The sequence below is a fragment of the Python bivittatus genome, unplaced genomic scaffold, assembly GCF_059951505.1.
Source record: "Python bivittatus isolate LINGU-HERP-01145 unplaced genomic scaffold, Pbiv_v1 ctg000700_np1212, whole genome shotgun sequence".
In the NCBI taxonomy this organism is placed as follows: Eukaryota; Metazoa; Chordata; class Lepidosauria; order Squamata; family Pythonidae; genus Python; species Python bivittatus.
In genome coordinates, this window is record NW_028277098.1 from 45,891,484 (window position 1) to 45,915,585 (window position 24,102).

General features: G+C 35.3%; 1 protein-coding gene across 3 annotated transcripts in view; it reads left to right on the forward strand.

Moving 5' to 3' along the window:
• BEND5 (BEN domain containing 5) overlaps positions 1–24,102 on the forward strand; it is a 949,534-nt gene that overhangs the window by 27,081 nt on the left and 898,351 nt on the right. For all 3 annotated transcript variants that reach the window (XM_088153213.1, XM_088153214.1, XM_088153222.1), the window contains exon 3: positions 7,512–7,636. In XM_088153213.1, the coding sequence (XP_088009339.1) occupies positions 7,512–7,636 (125 nt within the window). The remainder of the gene's footprint in view (positions 1–7,511; positions 7,637–24,102) is intronic.

Below are 24,102 nucleotides of genomic sequence, written 5' to 3' on the forward strand. Positions count from 1 at the left end.
AGGGTCGGAAGTCAATTCTTTCTTTTCTTTTTTCTCCTTTACACCTTTAATCTTTACTATTTTCTCTCTTTTCAACTTTCTTTTTCTTCTTTTCCTAATATTAGTTCTTGTAAGTTTTTATTGTTTTTATCGTTTTTTCTTAAAATTTAATAAAGTTATTATATATATATATATATAAAAAGAATGTGACATCACTGACTGCGACTTGTGACTTCTTGCTAGCTTCCCCATTGACTTTGCTTGTTGGAAGCTGGCTGTGAAGGTTGCAAATGGTGATCACATGACTGTGGGACACAGTGACTATTGTAAATGTGCACCAGTTGCCAAGCACCTGAATCGCAATCACATGACCACAGGGATGCTGCAATGGCTGCATGTTTGAGGGGTGGTTGTAAACCTCCTTTTTCAGTGCTGTCGTAACTTTGAACATTTGCTGAATGAACAGTCGGTAAGCAAAGGTTACCTGTATAGGAAATTATAATATGGTCCTTTTTTCATAAGTACTACTAAGTGATTTATTTGTGACTCATGTTCAGAGGAATTATTTAAAACTAGATTAGTTTAAGTTAATTTTATCTCTACTTTTAGAAAAATAATATTACTTTCATAATAATTTGCCTTCCTGTGTTGTACAGGACTCCTTTGTACCTAAACAGCCAATTGGTTTTATAGGGTCATAAAATATGGAAATAAATCTAGCCTATCAAAAGGGTGAAACAGTGGGTGAAAGGCAGATAAAATAAATTTTCAAAGTTAGATTTGACTATAGGACTTTAATCTTCATATATTTCTAGGTATTTTGTAGAAATCTATATGAAGTCTGGATAGTTTTAATTTATGCCTTGCCAATATATATTGTTGATCAGTTTATTCTCATTTAATGCAATTAATTATGACAGTGGAAATGATCACTGATATTACTAACCACATTTGATTTTCCAAAATAAATCTGAAGTTAAACTACAGTTTTGTCCTATGAAAATTATATATACAAATACAAATTATAGAAAACTTAATTTCACCCCTCCCCCTGCCCCCCCGCCCCCCCCATGTAATGAATATATGTTCTAAGATTTGCTTTTTCCTTCTCATGCTAATAGGGACTTGATAGTAAACCAATAACTTATTTTTCTTAAGAACTATTTTGACATTCTTAGTATTTTTGTAAATATCAAAGAAAGGACAAAACTGTAATTTCATTGCATTAATATTAATAATCATTTATCTGCCAGGAAAACATTTAAATATCACTTGACATTTGCAGAGAAAGATTAATGTTTAATTTGCTACAAAACTTGAAATACATTGAAATAAAAAAATGCTTATATATTTGGTAAAGCGAAATAACAGGGAAAGGCTATTCACTTGAAAACAGTCTAATCATAAGAAAGGACCAAAATATATTAGTATGTTTTTAAATGTCACCTTAAAAAAATATCAGGGATTTACGCAAGATGAAGGGTGTGAAGAATATCACATTAACCTGATAGCATTTTCAGTTGGAATGAGTAAATGAGAGCTACCAAAGTGGTCCATTTAAAATAACATGTGGAAACTGTGATCTACTATCAAAAGAATCACCAATATATATTTTTTTAATGCCATAAAGGCATAAATTGCATGATTTTAAGTGTTTTCGACCCAGCAAACTGGAAAACCTTCCATCTTAAGCATCCAAGTAGAGCACTAAGGTGCAAGAGAGAGGTTTTTGGTTGACTTCATCAAATATAAACTCATGTTTCTACTACTCTACATTATCTCTGGGTGACCTCATGTAATCCTATGTTCTATCACATGTATATACTGTTGGCATACAGTTTTACCTCCATACCCAAAAAGTTTCATCCAAGCCAATTCTGCTTTTCTAGCTGTATTTCTTATATTTCTGCTTAGAAATTTGACCACTGTCTCAAGCTCACTATTCCAGAATTAAGAATCTTATTTTCCTCACAAGCCTTCTTCTTATATTCTCCCGTTCCATTAATATTGCCATGTACTAGCAGCTGTGCAGGCAGGTTCTTAATAGTTTCCAGATAATGACAATGCAAGGCCATTAAGATTATCTTTAAGCATATTACACATTATTGAGCATACATTATAATAGAAAAGCAGACTTATGTCATTTCAGTCACTGAAAACCTCTGACAGTCATGGATGTGTTTCTGGTAGGTGAGTGGAGTATCTTTCTTGGCTCATGTTGAGTGCAAACAGAAATCTCCAATACCTATCTTTATATCTTCTACCTCCTAATTGGGTGCAAAACACAAACTTTAGGGTGAGTCAAAGTAATTGCATAACACATTTATGATATTTATTTACTTGGCTACTTTCTACGGCTTCTATGCTGCTAAATTCTAACAGGCTCTAAGTGGCTTGCAGCACCGCAAAGGTTAAAATAAAGGTAAGAAATCCAACACATAGACACCCCACTAACTGTGACAGCATTATTCTGTGAGATAGACTAAACCTCCGCATCCCAAAATGCCTTCTTAAATAACCGTGTCTTTTCAGGCCTTTGAAAGCCCAATAATATGGAGAACTGGATATCGAGTGGTAAACTGTTCCAAAGATGGGGACCCCTCACATATAAGATGCGATGAGATGGATGAGAAAATTAATCTGTCAGATTCCCAAAACAGTTATGGGACAAGACAAATAAGGAAAAATATCAGTTTCCACAGGACCAATTCCTTGTATAGTGGTGTGTCCTTCAGAACATACTTCTATCCTACCAAGGCATAAATCACCTGGGCCAGAGAAAAACAGAAAAGAAATCAGCCAACATGCTGTAAAACTGCCTCTTTGTGCCTGAATGAGCAGTTTTGAGCCAGCATAGGAAGTATATAGCGTGCATCAAAAATATGTGGCACTCATGGAAGAGGGTATGATTGAAAAATTAACAGTGGTTATGTTTTTTAAAAATATTTACTTTAAGCATGTATAAACCATTTTCAGGGGCAGCACTCTTGCTGTATCTGTTGTATAAAATATATATTTGATTTTCTTTGTTTTATGTAGTTTTTTATATTATCAAATACAAATAAAAATTGATTGGTATTCAAGAGAGACAGGCTCTCCAAGAAGGGTCCTTTGAATCCAGCTATAGATCTCTGAAATAACTTTCTGTTGTATTATCTTCAGTGAAAAATCTAGTATACAAATTGTTTATTTAATATAAATTAAAGTTCAATAAATGTTAAGTATATTTGAAAGCATAGATTATGTTTTTTTTCAAAGTTTGTATATAGTTAGTAATGATTTTCTGTTGCCTCTTTGTTGATATTTTTATTGCTTGGGTAAAAAAGTGAGAACTGGCAATATATTGAGAAAAATAATACTTTTGAAAAATTATTTGACAGTGTTCTGGTTACAGCTATTTATTTTGAGGAATAGATTCCTGAGACCTTTTAGTTAAGGTTTAATTTTTTATATAGTTTTGTTCATCGTGGTGCTTACTATTCTATATTTAGTCAACCCAGAATTATATTATACAAGCAAGGCACATAATACTTGGGTGTTTTAAGTAGAAAAGAGGGCATCTGACCTTTCATTACTAATCTGTGACAGGTGCAACCTATTTTCTTCCAAATGGTGTTAATTTACATGTGCAAATCATCCTTTGAAATGTCTATTCTGTGTAACCACCACAGGGGAATTGATCATCGTCATGAATAGTGTAATGGGTAGCTGAGAGAGATAATTACTGATATTTCAGCACATTCGTGACTGCAAGTTGGTCTTTTAAATGCAATTCTGTTTTCACTGCTTATTGAGAGACCAAAGTTAGTTATTCATTGCTGGACAAAAAAAAAAAAAAAAAAAAGGGTCTGTAAAAGTTTGTATATAAGGGACAGCATATTGTTACAAATTAGTTTCCTTTACCATTTCTGGCAAACTCATTACAAAGTAATCGTGGCCTGTGTTGAAGTGCACTTCCTCTGGGACCAATAACTGTAAATAAGCAGGGCTGCAAGCTGGCTGATAAGTTGTTGTTCTGAAGATAACAGTCCTTTTTAGCAGTGTATTTGACCTTTTCCTTTATATTGCCTGAGGCTTGTCTAAGACCCTCAAGGACTATTTTTCATTTTAAAATTCTCTGTAGAAAAGCACAATGTGTGTTTTAAGAAGATTTTAAGATTGCTTAATGTATCTATTTTTTTTTTTTGCATTTTTTATGGGAATTGTTTGGCACGTATAGAAACTCCAATTAGCATTTAATTGAAACAGGATTTTGTTGTTCCTGAAATGCAATCTTTCTTATTTATTTTAATATTTTATGATGTGTTGAAAATATATTGAGAGATAAAATTGAAGCATTTTTTATTTTCTTTTGTTGATATACATATTTCTAATGACATCCACTTTTACATTAGTTTATAATTATACTTGGAACAAAACATTAGTCTTACATAGAAAGCTAATGTAAACATGAGCAGCAACTGATGAGTGAATAATGCTAAAAGTCAACCTCTATTATTTTTTATAAAAATTAATATGACTGCTTTGTGAAAGGAGATAATATTCAACAGCTAAATATTTATTTAAAAATCACCTTAGAAACCCTTTAAAATAATGATTTTTCTGTCAGGTTCAGCCCAAGAACTACAATGAGGTCATCCAGTACAGTTCAGATACTTTATTAGGTTGTACCTAATAGACAGAATCTCGCCAGACCAAACTTATCTACAGCTTCTATAGAATATACTCCGCGAGGCTCTAGGGAGGAGCCAGCCTCATCCTCTTCGTTTTCCCACAGTCTTGTTGCGGGCTGAGGAGGTGCTTGCCCTGGAATGTCTCTCCCCCCTCCTGACAACCTTGAAGCTCCATTCCAGAATCTTCCCTGCTCATGCTATCCATCACATTTTCATTATATTAGAAGATTAAGACATCTTATATTTACTTCTCTAAAGTATAACATGATTTTTTTAAAAAAAAAAACTTTTCAGATGCATTCACATATGTATCTTAAGAACGCATGGGCTGAAAACTGTACTGGCTTTTTGCTATGATTTTAGTACCTTTACTAAGGTCTCATTATAACTAATGTGAAATGAGACAGACAAAAAGTTTAAAATCCCAGTGTAAATTGAAGAGTATTTCATTTAAAAATTACTTTAAAACTTTGTGCCTCAAGTAGTGCCTTGTGACTATGCAGGTGTCTGTGAATTTTGTACCAGGGGTGTACAAACCATTTTAATTCAAAACATTTCTGGATTGTGCTGATTATTTTAAAAGCATTTCAAGTTTGAAATGGACCTGTTTTGACTTAAAATACTTGTTTGAAAATCAAGGACTTCTGTAATGATCAGAACAACCCATTTCAAATTCAAAATAGAGCATTTAATGTTTAAAACATTTCAGATTGGAAATGTTCTACTGATCCCCATTTTTGAATGCTGAAAAAAACCCTTTATTATAATTATGTTGCTCAAGTTTTTATTATATAATTTAGAATTTGAAATGACCTAACACATTCTGGACATATAAATGTCATTTCTCAGACATTCTGCTACTACTGAGGGTATATTCCAGGATTCTGCATTTGTGTGGAATCTGTTTTTAGTTTGTCTGTTTTTGACAGAAACATGTATACTAATAATACAAGAAGATTCAAAGTGCTTCCAAACTGGAAAATCCTAGTACTATCAATGAATGATATTGTGCTACTTTCTTTCCCTAATAAGAAAAAGAATGGAAGAAGCAATGGAAAAAGATTTGAGGTGGGGTGGGGGGAACAGGGGAAATTGTAAATAGAGAAGTGTCAGTTGACTTTCTCTCCCATCCATAAAATTCTATATATGAGGTTGGGTGACTGAATAATAAAAGGTCAATCTAATAGCAGCTGAGGAACCAAAAGGGGATTATTAAGGCTCTGGGGAAATTGTAATAAAATCAAGAGTTTGGAGAAAAGGAACTGTGCAATCATTAAACTTGTCTGAGTGAGCACTGGGAAGCTCCATAAGTCAAGCATCTATAGTTTATGGAACAGGGCAATTTGTTGGTTTTTACTTACTCTTCCATCCTGTTTTTTTTTTTTTTTTTTTTTTACACATTTCAACCTTATATGAAGCCAGAAACTTTGCTATTTTTTTTTCCCACCTGATTCCCATTATATTCTGAGTTATTGGACCAATTTTAAATCAGGTTATAAAGCATTTCCCATTTTAGTTTATTGCCAGGCATTCTAAAAACTTAATGTGGCATGCCATTTATACCCCCAGTGAGACACTACTTTGATATGGTTGTAGGGCTTGCATGCTCTGAAGTGGATGAGAGCTATACCAGAGGTTCAACCATACTGGATTGGTGTCATCAGAGGAGCCAGAGAAAGAGTGTCTCTCCCATAATGGTGAGACGTAATTTACAGAAACCTATACCGGATTGGTCATTGCCTGGTCAACAAGGACTGTGCTAGGTGCTCTAATTCCTGGACATCTGGTGACAGGTGGGCTATAAGACTCAGAACTGTTGGCTGAGCAACCAGGGCCAGCAGCTGCAGGACTACTGGAAGAAAGATGATGATGATGATGATGATGATGATGATGATGATGATTGGTTGCATAGTCAGCCAGATGTTTAGACTGGATTTGGCATTTTTATCCACCTATTGAGTCCTTCCCAAGGACCTGGGATAGGCAGATGTTTGATGGTGTTAAAGGTATTGTTGCAGGATATAAGCTGTTCCAAGTAAAGTTGCCTTTTGCAATTGACTGATGGTGATTTTTTCAATGCTGATGGTGTTCAAGTGGTGCTCCAGATGTTTTGGGATTGCACCTATGGCACCTATATCTACTGGTACTATCTTTGCTTTCTTTTGCCATAGTTGTTCTACTTCTATTTGCAGGTCTTTATATTTTGTGATTTTTTCCAGTTCTTTCTCTTCTATTCTGACTCCAGGTATTGCAATGTCCACTATCCAGACTTTTTTGTCTTTCTTATCAACAATTGTTAAGTCGGGGGTGTTGTGGCAAATGCTTGTCTGTTTGAATTGTAAAGTCCCAGAGTACTTTAGCTTCTTCATTTTCTATTACTTTGTCTGTTTTGTGGTTGTTGTTGTTGTTATTATTATTATTAATTATAGTAGTAGTAATACTAAAAGCACAGATACAGAGATACGTTGGTCCAAGTTGTCCTGCCTTGGCTTTTATTTTATCAATCACATATCCATTTATGAAAGAATATCCTTTGTTCAAAAAATGAACCAGTAACAACTTTTTATTGTTGTCATTTTCCTGCTAAAGTAACTATAGGAAGTGCCTTTCAGTTTCAAATACAAAATTGCTGGACAGCTAAAGTCATGAAGTGGGTTATCTGCCCTAAAACTACAGACACACATTTACTGTATTTTAGAAAATGAAATGTGCTCATATAGTCAGCTAGTACATTTGGGTTAGCTTTGTCGATACATTTTTATTAGGCCTTTTGGTAAGCTAGTTGACTAACCATTATATTACCATAGAGGGATTTTGTGGAAACCATAACCTCACAATTTGATTTACAAATGTTTCTAGGGAACCTTGGACGTGTGGACCATATTACTGAATTTGAATATGATCTCTTCATCAGACCAGACACATGTAATCCACGTTTTCGAGTTTGGTTCAACTTCACAGTTGAAAATGTAAAAGAATCTCAGGTGAGCACCATTTACATGCAGATTTAAATGTATTATTGTTAGAGAAGTAACAAATGATTTGTAAACTAGGTAACTGGTTAATTTGCTGGTTGTTTAATATAGCTGTGTTATAGTATATTTGTTTAATAAGATTGTGTATATTAAGTTGAGAAAAGTCTTTCCTTCATATGATTGGCTGGATTACTTTGGCAGAAGAACTATTTGAAAGCCTAAACTATCCTATTATTAGCTTATTATTCTTAGTTTCTTACAAAGCGGTTTCTACTCTTAATCCCTCTGTTTGCTTAACATTTATTACCCAGGAGAAAAAAATGTTCTGTTGAGTGTTTTCTTTACTATACTCGAAAAGAATTTGGTATATGTACTTTGCATATTCTTTTAATTAGTTTTTGTCTTTTAGTTGTTCATTTATATAGAAATATAGTTTCCATGTTGATTACCCCATAATTAATAGATATTCTTATTTACACAAAGTGTGTGGAATGTACTGAATTCATTTGAATTTCTTTTCAGGAGTCTTTCTTATTCTGCTTTATTGAGTTAGGATTTTAAAATTTAGAAGCAGTATTTCATTGGCGCACCCAAACAACCATTTTGTTAAAGATGAAATACAGTCTTCCACAAATCTTCCTATAAACTCTAAACAATGTATTTACAGATTTTTTTCTCTGTTTACACTATTTTATGCTAAATATTTATCTTAATTTTTAAAAATAAAATATCAAGACTTTTAGATAGCTGGATGCAACTTTCTTGTAGCATAGTCTTTTTTCAAAGCATGTGAAGGGTAGATGCAGAGCATAAGAATTATGCAGAAGGGAAAAATTGTATCTGAACTGATTTTTTAAAATTTTAATTAGGTGTCATCAAGTCATTGTCAACCCTTAGTGATCACACAGGTAGATTTTCTCCATGATGATCTGTCCCTAACCTGTTCTTTCAGGTCTTCCAGTACATTCATTGCCACTGTAACTGAGTCCATCCATCGTGCTGCTGGTCATACTCTTCTTCTCTTTCCTTCTACCTTTCCCAGCATTAAAGCCTTTTCCAGAGAGTTAGATCTTTGCATAATGTGTCCCAAGTAGGATAATTTGAGCTTTGTCATTTGTGCCTCAAGTGAAAAGTCTGAATTGATTTGTTTGATGATCCTTTTTCTTTTTTCTTTTTGGTTTTGTTTTCTTGGCTGTCCATGGTATTCTCAGGAATCTTCTCCAACACCAAAGTTCAAAAGCATAAATACTCTTCCTGTCGTTCTTCTTCAGAGTCCAACTTTTGCTTCCATAGAGTGTCACAGGGAAAACCATGGTTTGCACAATTCTGATCTTTGTAGTACAGAGACATCATGACATTTGAATATTTTTTCCAAGGCCTTCATGGCTGTTCTACTAAGCGCTAGTGTGTGGCGTATTTGCTGACTGCTTGTTCCTTTACTGTTGATGGTTGATCCGGAAAGGTAGAAGCTATCCACCACTTTAATATTTTCACTGTCAATTTTAAGGTTGGTTGTTTTACCTGCTGTCATTAATTTGGTCTTATTTATATTTAATTTTAGCCCTATTTTTTTCACTGTGCTCTTTGACTTTTATTACTAGAGCTTGCAGATACCTTTGCATTTTCAGCTATCAGAGGTAGTGTCGTCAGCATAGTGCAGGTAATTGATTTTTCTTCCTCCAGTTTTAAAACCACACTCATCTTTTTCCAACCCAGCTTCCCTTAATATATATTCAACATATAAGTTGAATAAATAAGGCAAGAGTATACAGTTTTGTCACATTCATTTGCCAACCTGGAGCCAGTCTGTTTCACCATGTTCTGCCCTTACTATGGCTTCCTGACACATATATAAGTTTCTCATGAGGACAATGAAGTGTTCTGGGATTCCCATTTTTCTGAGAACATTCCACAGCTTGATGTGGTTGACATAATCAAAGGCCGTTCTATAATCAAAGAAGCATACAGTGACTTCTGTTTTGTATTCTTTAGCTTTCTCAGTTATCCAGTGTGCATCAGCAATAATGTCTCATGTTCCTTAAGCTTTACTTGAATATCTGGCATATCTTTTCCCATGTAGGGCTCAAATCTGCATTAGATGATCCTAAGCATTATTTTGCTAGCGTGTGAAATTAAGGATACTGTATGATACATACCCTGTTAAGTCTTCTTTTATCTGAACTAACAAGAGCCAAATCATTACAATTTGATGAACCATTGTTTACTTTATATGGTTCCTAAGGAACTACAAATAGTAAGAAAAGAATCATATAGGGATTTGATCAGAAAATATATATTATCAGAATAAGAAGTTTTCAATAATGGAAAAGAACATAAAATAAATCAATGAGTGTTCTGCCTTCTTTGTATACAAAGTCCTTTATCTTAGAGAAAGTATCATTTAGCATATCAGCACTCCATACTTAAAAAAACCTTTTTTATAGTTATCTCCTTTCATATTATAATGAAGTTCAACCAAAAAAATGATGAGTTGGCTAGCTTTGGACATAATGGGTAGATCTCATTGTTTTGTTGTGAGCTTCTTAAAAACTGAAGAATTCTTGTTGGAGGGAAGAAGAATGGTACTTATGTGAGGTGTGAAAATCTTAGTTTTTTATGAAATGCATACATCATTCAGTCTATGCAATTAAGGACTTGTTTTCTTAGCTTGTATAAATCATAGTTGCAAATAGATTGCTGGTTGTGTTGCTTTCAAGAGAGATGCTTATTTCTATTTTTTCATTTTTTCCTTCTTAAATTCCTTCTTAAATTGCCTTAATGATAGGTATTGTCAGAAATTCTCCATGGATAATTTTCCTATTCTTATAACATTTCTATTCCTATTTTTTAAATGGAGATTTCTTTAATGTATAAATAAAGTACCAATCTTTGTATAGACTGTATCTTTCTCCTTACTATCCATAGGCTTTTAAGTACCTGATGTACTACATTTAATCAAAAGTAAGATAATACTAAATTTATGATGACCCTCAGCAAACAGAAGATTAGTTAGGGGTAAAAAAATATAAATGCAAGGAAAGTCCCATGCAATGCTCTTTTTACCCACCCTTACAATAAATGTGTATATTTATTGTAAATGTGACACATGTTCATGTGTGGATTTGTATGTTGATGGAGGTCTGTCAGAAACTGCACTCCAAATGAGTGCAGAGCACAGCACTAAAATAATATAGGATCAGAGGAATAAAATAAATGAATATTAATTTAATTAATATTTACTGATTAAAATGAATTGTTTTACAAGTATGCCATTCCCCATTTCTATCTTACATGCAAACTACCTTCACACACTCATATTGTAATATCATATTTTATGATTATCCTACTAATGTTAGAAGAAAAAAAATGAATATGTTATCAAAACTTCTGATGGTATATGATTGGTTCCATTCTCCTGTTTTGTGCCTTAGTCAACAATGATCAAATTATACAGCTGTGAAATGAAGGAGAACTTGTCTCCTTGACACTGAGATATGAAGAGATATAGTATATATTCAGAGTTCACAGGATATTTGTTTTGGTGGTTGCGTACATGAAAAATAATGGATTCACTATTAATTTTGATTTGTGAACTCTGTTTTTGTAATATGTCTTCATGTAATCTCTTTTTTTCATCTCTCAAATTTCCGTTAAAATGAATTGTACATGAATGAATGTAATCAGGTTTTAACAGTATCTCAGCTTGGGAATCCACAGACTCTGCACTCTAGATATATTAAAGAAATATTTCAAATTATTGCAATAACACATATATGTTTTACATTAATTGAATTGTGTCATAAGAACTTTTGAGGTTTCTTTATTCTGAACAAGTTATAAAATAGTTGAAAATGATTTAAGATTATTAAATAATATATATTGTGTTCAAAATCCTCTTTAACAACATTAAAGTTACAATAGAATTCATGCCACACCTGCTTAAAGGCCATGTGTGTGTGTCTGTGTATACATAATTGCACATCAAATATAAAAAAATGAACAATTGGCCTAGATACTGTGTGATTTAAATAACTTGAACTAAATTACTTTGATATAATATACATATTTATGTTAGATGCATTGTTGTTGTTATGGCATGAAGAATGCAGTTACTACATTTTTCTTATCTGTGATGGACATGTTCATGCAGTCCACCAGGAGCTGAGCTTGACCCAAGGGAATTTACTGTTGCTTATAAGCTGACTGCTGTACAAAATAAAATTTCATGTGCTTGTTTGGTTATTTGATGGTGTATCTGGACTAGTTTCTAGAATGATTTGTCTCACTGCAATATGCTATCACTCATGCAAGAACTGAATTTTTACTTCTGATATTGTCTTGAGCAATGAGGGGAAGTGTGGAAGCAAGATTTGATGTTTACCCTGGCAAAAATCTCTCCCTACAACAATAGCCCCCAGACAGAGTTCAAGGACCATCTTAGCATGGTTCACCCCTAGATGTGCTTTTTAGAAGAGCCATGATTCTGAATTAGATATATAAATCATGTATCAGTCCTCAAGGAATTTCCTCAAAATTTAATCAATGGAGGATTACAGCGGAATTTGTCAATTATACATAGGGATTCCTAGATAGCGATAGGTGCAATGAAATGGTCCTTTTTTACTAGAGCATTTTTTCCATATATGGATTACTAGATTGCTCCTTCCAGAAAATAATGGGGTCACAGAGGAAGTCCTAAGGTGAGGTTTCTGTGTTAGGTCAAGCATAAGAAGTAAACACATGTACAGAAAGGAAGAATATCCAAAGAGTACAAAGGATAAGGAACTATGGATTGCTACTGTTTTATCATTTCTATAGAAATTATTGCATGTTTTCACAAGGACTGGAGAGTGAGGTTGGTGCAGAATTGGAAAAAAAAGCACATGAAAGTAAAAGTTGCATTTACAACTTTTAATGTTACTTTTACTACCTATGCAAAGGGTTTTTTTTCCTTCATTCACTGCAGTCTACCATTCCTTGATCAAGTTGATATCCCTTTATATAAAGGGAGAAAGGTTTCTGCATAAGGAAGGACATGTAGAAGCAATGTAAATGATTGTATTATGCATCAACAAAAGTTTATGCTTTTGTTTTGTGTGTATGCATTAACAAATGCTGCTTTTAAATTTAGACATTTTAAAATTATGTGAAAGGAGACTTCTGATGCATGGCATATCTATAGTCTGCTGTATAAATATTAAATATGGTGTCTGTTTCAATTTTTCTTTAAACATGTATAAAACAATTTTCGTTATCTGACTATTAAGAAAGTACTCAATTTTGAATCCTCTGTGAATCAGGTCTTATTTCATATACTAAAAGTTCATGCGTATGTGTATCTGTGTGTGTTTGTGCATATATACTTCCTTGTGAGATGGGCAATGTCTAAATTTGAAATATAAATAAACACACACACACACACACATATTACATACCATATGGTTTCTGGTTTTTAGAATGACAATTAGATTCTCCTGTTTTTAATCACACTAGATTTATTTGGTTAATCTTTTTTTTTTGCAGAAAAAGGGAAGGAATATGATCTAATCTGTTACTGCCATAACAAATTTTAGTCTAAAGAATATAATTAATATGGATAGATATAGATAGCATTGTGTTAAATTTATATGCTCAATTGTTAATATTTGTAAGAACATCTCAACTGCCAACTTATTAAAAAGATAACAAGCATATTTTGTATTTCTGATTGTAAGTCAGATCTCTGATGAATAGAATATAAATAGTCAGGTGTATCTAATTTCCAGTATGATGACATGTGTCTGTCAGAAGTGAATTCTTATAAACAAAAATAATACTATATTGTGATTATCATAATTATCAGTGATGTGATGCATTTAATTTAGTTTCTATTTAGGAACTTGTAACATATTTCATAAATAAGCCACACTTAACACTTCTCAGGACGTATCCAGTATATAAAAAAAAATGCTGCACTGTGCACTGTGAAGCATTTACAGTTTCTCTTACTTTCTGTTTCTTTCTTCTTATAATATTCTTTCCAATTAATATTGCTTGTCTGCCATCCTGAAAATGGAATAGACTTCTGTTGCTATGTTCTTTTTTGGCAAAGTAGAGGCTGGCACATAGGTTTCTTACTAGCAACTGCATTGAATGTTGTTTTGCTGCTTCTGAATAACCAGAAGTGCTAGAAGAATAATCATTTTTAGTTTTTCACTCCTCACTAACCCTTTGTGTTGCTGTTCAAAAATATTCAGTCAGAGAATGATACTATGATAAAAGCAAAGCAAAATGGAAAAGGAAAGAGAACATTGTAGAAAACATTATAGAAATGTTGATCATAGGTTATATTCAAGACAGATTTTCTAGCTGCTTTTTAAATTTCTTTTCAGATGGTCTAATTTTAAATTTCTATTTTAAATTACTCATAGTAATGGCTGAGCCTAATCACACAGTTATAGTAACTCCTTAGGACTAGTTGTATGCCATCTGATCTGCTACTAGCATTCTTTGAATTTTACTGCAATTGCCAGGATATGAACTTGTATAAGTACTTTGTTTGGATAAGGTTTTTGTAATATCATTATCTTTCATTAATAATGCTAATACTTTCATTATTTTTTTTAAAATTGCAGTTAGTAGGGAAATATTTTTGGTCTATGTCCACTGTTAAACAAATTGATTACCAATACGATAACTGGAACTTTCTCATCTCTCCTAAACTCTCTTGAATGACTGCCTTGAGTGTCAGATAGGATACAGTATGAATGGATAGGACCCTTTAAGAAACAAGACCTATAGATAAGGGTAATGAAGGAATATAGGAAGTTAGAGCTGAACAATTGGACTCATTCCAGTATGGGAAGCAGTGCTCACCAAGTACCTTCCTTAAAGTCATGTAGACTTAAATCTTTTGCCTTTATAGTAAATTGTTATAAAAATAAAATTAAATATTGTAATGCTTTAAATAGTGTTATTGTTCTAAGCTCAGAAAATACTTTTATTTTTTAATAAATCCTAATAATAACTAACTTCATGCCTCTTTTTAGGTATTTCATTGAATTGAACAGAACTGTGATTTATCACCTTAATTTTACATTAACTTTGAAATACTTAAGCTTTTGTGGATCAATATCCACTTCAAATGAACAGCGAGTTTGAGGAAGTTGGATGTAATTCACAAACCCTTATAAATTTGTTAATTTATAATTTGTTAATTTATAAGCTACCTCAAAACTCAATTACAGCAGAAGACAGCTGTTCTTTTCGATAATGTTGTAATTATTAGCATTTTGCTAATTCATAAAATTTCTATTCATTTTTGTGGGCTTTATTTACAGTAAGATTATTTTTCTGTGAGCTAACGATAGGGAATTAGTAAATATACCTAAGTTTAATAGTAAAAGGGAAGAATCCAAAACTGGGTCTAATTATCTCTATAGATTATTAGCTGTAGCAGATTTCCTGTTGCCCTAAAACCATTCTGTGAACTATGTTATGATCTTTCTTCATGGTTCAGAACACGGAGTTCATCAGGGAGAAAGGCTGGGTGGGTGGGTGTGACAAATTAAATCCCATACTGGAATAGGGCTTCTTGACTGTTGTAAGGAAGCTTCTGCTACAGAGGAATATAGCAATAGCTTAATTCTACAGAGAAGAACTTCCTCACTGATGAGTTATTCCCTTTTTTGGCTAAAAGCAGTTACTCGGAATTGTCCCATGAGCAACTAATACAGAAGCTGAGAAGTGAATATAGGAAAAAAGAAAGATAGTAAATATAGATCAAAACATCCTCATTTACTGTCAGAAATAAGATAGGAACAGTATTAAGGCACATCGATGAAACAAACCAGCACTTATCCACGGTGAAATCTGTAAAGTGTCTTCGATTGCTCAAGGGATCTTTAGATACAGCATTATTTTTTCTGCTTTATGGATGACTTGACTATCTTTGCTATGAATTTTTCATGATTTTCCTGACCCAGCATCTCTTGCCTGTGGAGAGAGTGATACAGTATTGATTTGGGTGTTAGGTTTCTATCTTTTTTTTTCTTTTGCTACAACAAGATTTTGTAGCCTATAAACCTCAATCTCTGATTACTCATTAGAGAATTGAGCGATTCTTCTTAGTTCTAGGTTGAAAAAAAAAAGAAAAAGGTTTGAGTGCTTATGTTATAGTCATCCGTTTTGCAAGAAACGATCCCCATACTGAGGTTTAATGTTGATAAAAGCTTCCTTAATTGAACTACGCAAGTACATATTGAAGAGACAAGACCTCTCTCTGACAATTTAGAATGTCGGAGAAATGTTTGCATTTAAATGTGAATGTTTACATACCACAAAATGAAAAATAAAAGGAAGGACTCAACTGCATTTTTTTCCTCTGTGACTTCTGTTGCCTTATTTTTGTGCCTTTCAGGCATATTAGAAAATTGAAAAGAGGCCATGGTGCTGCCACTTCTCAGCTAAATTGTTTTATAAAAGGAAAAAAAAATCCATATCTTACATCTCATGCAAACTTACTGCTGGCATTGCCATGGAAACAAGATTTTTTAAAAGAAGAGTTAACTGAAATTTAGAAGCATTTTCATTTCGTTGTGATTCATACTTCATAAAAATGCAAATCTCACACTAATACATATTTTACCTTAATATTTTATACTTTCTTTTATATTTAACTGATCTAATGGTTTGCTTAATTAAAATTTGAACAAGTTTGAATGCTTTCACTTTTATTTTCTTAAAAAGTACTCTGGTCCTATCAAGCTTTAGATTTTAAGTTGGATACTGCATGCAGAATATGTCATGGAGAAAATCAGTCTTTTTAGTACGTAATTGTATTTTAAAAGCATGACTGGGATTGCCCATTTTAATGTAGCTGTATTAAACTAAATGGCCTCCTTCCCTCCCTCCCTCCCTCCCTCCGTTTAAACTGATGTAATTGAAAAAAAAAAGACATGTAAATCCTTGTTTGAGGCAATATAAAATGCAATTGTTACAAATCCATCCATTTTTGAACTTTCTGATACATTTTCTATAGTATGGTTTCTTGAAGTAAATCTCTTATTTTTTGTGGAGAGAGGGAATATAAGTGGTATATCAAACCAAGAAGGGCAAGAGCTGGGCAGACTAGTAATTCTCAGATTTGAACAAGTACTTTGTCCACATCTTCAAGCCTCAATTACTAAAAATTGGCAATTCCTGAGTACTAACCAATAGAAGAAGGTGGTATTCTGGATGCCTCAAATTGTATTGTGAAACCCAAGATGTTACTTTGAAGATAAAGCCCATTGCAAACTTACCACATTGATAGTAAACATGCTGTGATCATATCATCTCTTTCTCTCTAGGCCAGATTGTAAATTTGTCTTTACTACCATCACTAACAAATGATAAGCTCAGAAATGCACTCTAATCTGTGTTTTGTCAAACTTGGCACATGTATTCCTCCCCCTATTATAAAGTTGCCTTTTGTTTTATTTTAATATAATCAGGTCAGGCTAAGTCTGAATTTCACAGAGCAGGCAGGACTTTGAAAGGAATACTAGCTATATAAGAAAGGTAGGTAAGGTCCTCAACTCTACTTGTGGTGGTGCAAACTCCAATTAGATGCTGAATCCATCCTTAATGCAATCCCTCTTTTTCTGGATAGGTGGTCTTGGCTGTGGACTAAGTGATTCTGGTGGGGATTGGACTGACCTCTTTTCCCTGGATGAGAGCTGGTTGGGGGGGATTGGTTAGGGTTGGTCTGGTTTGCCTATGTTATGAGAGTGGTGGAGCTGGTTATAGATGCACTTGATGGCACTGAGAGTGAAGGCTGAAGTGCCTCAGGGGACTCAGCTTCCCCTCCTCAGGATGGTTGATGAGGACAGATGGAGATCCCCAGCCTTGGGAACCAGGGGGGTTGGATGGGGGATGTTGGGGCCTTGGGTGGAGTTGGGGTGGGTCAGAACATTACAGCAGTAATGGGCATGGATAGATATGGTGGGAGACTGGGAGTGGGTTGTTTTTGGGGAACATGGGCCTGGTGTCTTACAAGTTGCTGGGGTTCTCCTTTTGGAAATGTGCCCACCTGGGTTTCGGGTGTGGCATCAGCTAAAACCTCAGGGCAGGGGTGGTTGTGTGGCAATCACTATCCCTGAACCCCTGTGGCTGGTCAGACCTTCAGAGGCCCTGCTTCTGGCTGTTGTTACTAAATGCCAGATTAGCCTGTAATAAGGCCTCCCTCATTTGTGATTTAATCACGGATGAGAGGGCTGATCTGGCATGTATTATTGAGATCTGCCTGGGACCGGAAGTGGGGTTCTCCTTTCAGAAATGTGCCCACCTGGGTTTTGGGTGTGGCATCAGCTAAAACCTCAGGGCAAGGGTGGTTGTGTGGCAATCACCATCCGAGAGCCTTTTAAGACTTTCAGGGGCACTGCTCCACAGGTTGCTGGATGTGCAACCCTGTTCATTAAGTTGGGCTCTAGGGATCAGTTGGGATTCTGTTGGGTTTAAGAGGCAGTTGGGGGTTGTTCCTGCTGGTATGCTGCACAGTCCATCTGAAGCCCTGGTGGCCACTTGGAACAAGAGGACTGCGAGGCTTTGGAACAGATTGTGCCTAAGTGACCTCTCCCCTCTCATGGATCCTGTCTTTCTCCATGGTTCATGGAAGAGTTGAGGCAGATGAAATGGGAGAAGAGACAAGAGTGCCACTGGAGCTCAATGAAGGACAAGCTTGACCAAACACCGTTAGAGCTGTTATTAAAGTCTACCTTGTGGCAGTAAGGGTGACAAAGCAGTAATACTTCTCTGCCTTTATTGCATCCACAGATAGGTGTCCTGCAGCCTTGTTTTGGGTGACCCATGGCCTTTTGGGTAGAGGGCCTCAGAGATCCTCCTACGAGGCCATGCAGAAGGATTTGCTCAGCATCTGTCAGACAAAATTACTTGAATTTGTACTCAGTTGGACACTGGCCTTGCTGCAGGTCTTAGGGAGATGCCCAGGGCAGATTCCTGCCCTGTTATCTGGGATTGGTTTAAACCTGTTGGACCTGAGGAAGTGGACAGGGTCCTTAGGAATGTGAGCTCAGCCACCTGCTCTTTAGATTCATGCCCCTCCTGGCTGGCTAAAGCTGCCCGGGGGTGGGGGTGTCATATGGGTGGGTTCTGATGGTGATGAATTCCTTCTTAAGTGAGGGGGTTGTTCCTCCTCTCCTTAAGGAAGCATTGGTTCGTCCCTTCCTCAAGAAATCATCGCTGGATCCTACCTAGATCTTTAAAAAAGCAAACCAAACTAATTTCTTCAGCCATTTGCTGATAGGAAACTATGGATCTTTCAGCTATGTGGGAGGGAAAAAAAAGGAAGAAGATGATAAAGGGATCAGGCATGAGATTTTTAACCACTTTCTTCCACAAGTGGAATTTCTTCATCCCCTAACATCTGGCCTTCCCCAGTCAACTTACTTGTGTGCCAGCGACAAATGGCAATCGTATGTCAATGGTGCATTACTGTGGAAATGGCCATTTTCAAAGTCAGTTCAGCAGCTGCATGTTTCTAACACCTGACCTGTCCTTCCTCTCATTTCAGGCTCCAGAGTGTGATTTAGGAAAATGGAACTCTGTCTTTACTGGAAGGATTTCTCCCTGTAGCATAAAAAAACCCCACCCCCTTCAGAGAGGTGCATTTATTTCCTCTGTTTTTAACTAAGAAATTAGTCAGGGCCATAAAACTCCCTTTCAGGTTTTTTGGTCCAGAATTTGTCCAGAATTTCTTAGAGAAACTCAATAGATATAGGCTCAACTTGAGAATATAAATGCCTTTTCTACCACATGACTGTGCAATGCCTGTTTTAAGTCTCTAGACAAAGATGGAACAAGCTGGTTCATTATATTTGGAGGGAGGGCAGGATTGATATTATTTTCCAAGAGCTCCATCTTTGTGCTCTCCTGGGCATCCCTTCTGGTGCCAGCAACACTAGTGTCTCCCTAATAGATTCCTTAATTCAAGTCTAGCACAATGTATCATAGTGCAATGCATTTCATACTATATCTTTTTTTGCGGGGGGGAGGGTGTCCATATCAGCTCCTTGCTCGAACAAATTCTTCAGCATTCTATAATTCTTTGTTTTTGCAGTTTGACTGAAATGCATGCCAACCTTGCTCATCCGTAATCTCTCTGGTTAGCCCCCTATACTGCTGAATCAGTGCCTAGGAGGCATACAGTATTCCCATGATCTCATCACACATCCAGAAGTTTGTGATTGGGGGAAATCAATAGTGGTCTGATTACAAGGTAGACTCTGAATTGAGGACAGATCTATTGATCACATAGTCTAATATTTTCTCTTCCTCCCAAGGCATTTTATAAAGGTAAACTGCAGTTTTGCACAGGGTTTTGAACTGATCTGACAAGAGTCTGTCCTGCTTTAACTGAGTAAAAATCTGTCCTGAATTGTCTTGAACTGCCCTGGAATTGGCCTTTACCCCAACTGGAACATAGCTTTGCTCAGTTCTTCCGAAAACATGACAAGCATATCTATCCAGATAGGTAGTAGCACAAACTTATCAATGCTTGATCAGAAGTAAGCCCTATTGAGTTTACTCCAAAAGAATTGCATAGGATAGTAGTCTTGATTGTCTTCCATCTTTTTAAGTTCTGGGTTCTCTGTTACAAAATTTACAACATGATTACACTATATATTTATATAATGACAGCATAATACTTGAAAATATATCTAGTTATTTCTTAATATATTCTAATAATGGATTTTGCCATTTCATTGCTATGCTGAGGTATAACTGTGACCCTAAGATCTCTTTACTTATGTAGGTAGTCAATTTAGACCTCATCAGCGTGGATGGAAGGCTAGAAAATTTTCTTGTCCCATGTGCATCACTTTTTATTTAAAGAAGGAACAAAGCTGAAGTGTTTGTTAAAAATTATGCAAATTAACCACCATAATTAGCTCAATTTATTTGTGTGTTATGCAAATTATCCTTATTTAGGGGCTGGATTGTGGCAACTCTACTTTAGCTGATTAAATGGTGATCCTTGCTTGAATAAAGAAGGCAACCATGTTGAAGTCTTGAACTAATTTAAATAAAATTGCACTGTTTTACAATGTTTTTCTTCCTGGTTTCTTTTCCCCTGAACATGTAAATTATGGCTTCTTTGGCAAAGTCTTCACTGTTTTTGCTTTTATAAAGAGATGGGCGGGGGGGAAGAATAGTTAATTACTGGGTTATGTCCTCTTACTGAAAGGTTAAAAATTGTTCCTTACTTTCATTGGAACAGTAGATTATAGAGGAACAGAATAGAAAGCAATAATTTTAGTTAGGGGGTTGTAGTTCACAGGACAGAATTCCCAAGATAGAGACAAAACAAATTAGGATCATATTATAGCTATATAAATAAAAGTTTGGATCGTATTAATCATTCTCAACATTTACAACTCATATAGCAGAAAAGAGAAGATGAGAAACTTCTTATACATTATAAATATTCTTATATCTTCTTATAATGGTCTGCAATATGTAACACTCATATTTGTGCTTAATATACCTGGGCTTTTAGTTTCTCTCCCAAAAGTGGATGGAGGGATCTTCTCTGTAGCAGCGCTGTACCCAGCACATTTTTCAGGAGTTTTCCTCCAGACAGCTGGAGTTGTGCTTCTTTGTTGTGCTTCACAGTTAGTAAGTTTTAAAAAATGCAAGGGTTCTCTCTTCTTCTCCATCTGCTATTTGTTTGTAACAACAAAACAGAACAAAATAAACAACCAAGTAAAAATCCCAATACATTTGGTCCTGTCTGCACGATACACCTAATTGGGTCATGAGATGAGTTCGCAAACAGTTACAGCCTGTCATTATTGGGGATAAAGAGTTAATTTTAGCCCTAAGCAGCCCTGATGCTATTTGGGGCTGAGCTAACTTTCAGTAGTCAGCCATGTCATCTGAACAGAAATGAGAGGTTGGTAGAAGGTTAGCATTGTAAGCTAGCTGCAGGAACAGAGGCAAAATCCTAAAGCAGGCCTGCAAAAATGGACCACCATAAGAACTACTGGTTGCCTTTGTTTTACTTTTCATTCCCTGTGATTACAGAAGAAGGTATGAGGGCAGTCGAAGGGGTGGGGTATGGTAATACCCCCTGATGTTATCCATAGTGGCTCAACCTTGACTGAATCATCACAGATCTATCTTCAGGTTTTTTTTAAAGAAAAAAGTTTTACCATCCAGAGATGAGTAAGTTCACTGTTTGACTGACAGATTTGTGATCATGTGTTGCCAGCAGAGTTTTGTTTACCCCAGACTGTGTCATATTTATCATGAATACAGTCAGCAGACGTAATCCTTTTGCATTAAAGGATTCTCTGCTCCTCCATTGAATTACTAATGGAAGGGATTAATGTATGTATTATAATGAATAATTATAAAATATATTATTTTCTTAAAAGAAATCAATAGCTATTGAGGGGCCCCTATTTGGACAAGATTTACCATTTCCTTTCTCAGTGAAGCACTAACAAAATATGTTACCCAATACTACTTTTAGTCTTAGAAAAGATGTTTGCATATAAGCACGTATGTGTATTTGCAAGCAATGTGTACATGCAAACAAAGACTTCATTTTAAATGTAATTCCATCAAGGAGGGCAATTTTCATCAAGACTGGCTAGAGACAGAAGGTTAAATATCATCATTGTGCGCAGCCATTAACCTCCCCCCCCCATGCTTTCTAAGTATTTATCCTGATGTAAAGTAGAAAGAAGATGGAAGGAAATTGCTGTATGTTTCAGTGGTGTTACTGTTCAATGAATTAAATTAATATAGTGCTCAATCCTGGAAGACCCCAGGTGATGAACAATCTTATTATAAAATAAAAAAAAACTTTGATAAAAAAGAAGACACAAAAACACATAAAAGGATTAATCAAAATAAAACCAAAAAAATGCAACAATCATGCTCTTGTAACCCCACTATCAATCAAAGCATTCCCTCTTTCTGTGCTATGTGGACCAAGTACTGTAGGTCTTAATAACTTTCTGAAGGGTAGCTGGCTGAATCTCTGCAGGAAGCGAGTTCCAAGGAGACAGCTATTAAAAAGTCTTCTTCTAAAGCTCTTTTAGATGGAAATCATGACAGGATGTTACCTGGAGGGGGTTGACCCTATTCAGTCTGGTCAGACAGAAAATGGGAGTAGATGATCCCTCAGATAACAAGGTTTGGAGCCACACAGATGACAACCAGCACCTTGAAACCAACTGGCAACCAGTGTAGATCCTTAAGCAAGGAGTTGTAAGAGGAAGGAAAATGTACAACTGAGTATCATCAGCATACTGATGAGACCGAATCCAGGCCTGGCTTTAGGCTAAGACCTAGGACACCAAAGCTTAGGGGGTGCCTATACCACCCCTTCTTCCAAAATATTCTAAAAATGCAAATCTTTGCATCAGCAGGAGGTGGCGCCATCAGTCAACGTGACCTAGAGGTACAATGTATCCTTGAGCCAGCAATGTCAAACCCCATGTTGATGGATGACCTGCCTGAAGTGCTTTCAGACTTGCAAGATTCTGTTACTGTACCTTTACAATAAAAGCAGTGTTAGTACTCATGGTTTTGGTTTCTTGTCTGGACTACCTTGAAGGGCTGACATCAGTCTTGCAAGACTGAAAGCACTTCTTCCCTCCCTTGCCTTTACTTTCTTGAGAACTAGGGAGGGTCCCTTCTGAGATGCTTTCTCCATCCCCATTCCTTCTGTGGGCTGAGATATCTCGTCTGACTGTTGCCTAGGCTGTAGCTCCTCCTTCCTGTCTCGCAAGGTTATTCTCACAGTCCATTACAGGGTCTTTGTACTGGCTCAGAAGTAGGCTTTATGTATTCCTACACTGATCTAATGCTATCTTGGAAATTATACAAAATGGTCGGTGTTGCACTGGGTTCAATCATAGCCTATTTCAGTTAATGGACTCTGGATGAATTTAGGAATTCAGTACAGAATTAGAAAAGATATACAAACAAACAAACAAAAAAAACAGAATAAGAAAGATAAAAAGGTAAAGGAAAAAGTAAGACATATAAAAAGTGACTTCCCCTTCACTCCAGACAAGTATTAGCGTTTACAGTAACTTAACACCTTCTCTGATATTACAGAAAAAGAAACTCTTCTTCCCATTTCTCATCACTAAACAATAACCAAATTATATTAAAAAATCATTGATCAGTCTTACACAGCAAAAGCATTAAGAGTGCCAGTAATAGTAACCCATGTTTTAAGCTTAGACAACTAAATCTATTTTACATTTTGACTTATAACTTTCTCTAATAAGTAAATCATTAAAAAATTATCATCATAAGCATAAAAAATATCAACAATAGTAACATATTTTAAACTAGATCCAATAGGTCTCTTTTACATACTAACCCCTCACTTTCTCTAACAAATAGGAAATAAAAGATTCATCCCCGTATAAAAATTTTTTTGCATCATCTTGCAGTCTTGGTCAGAAAAAGGA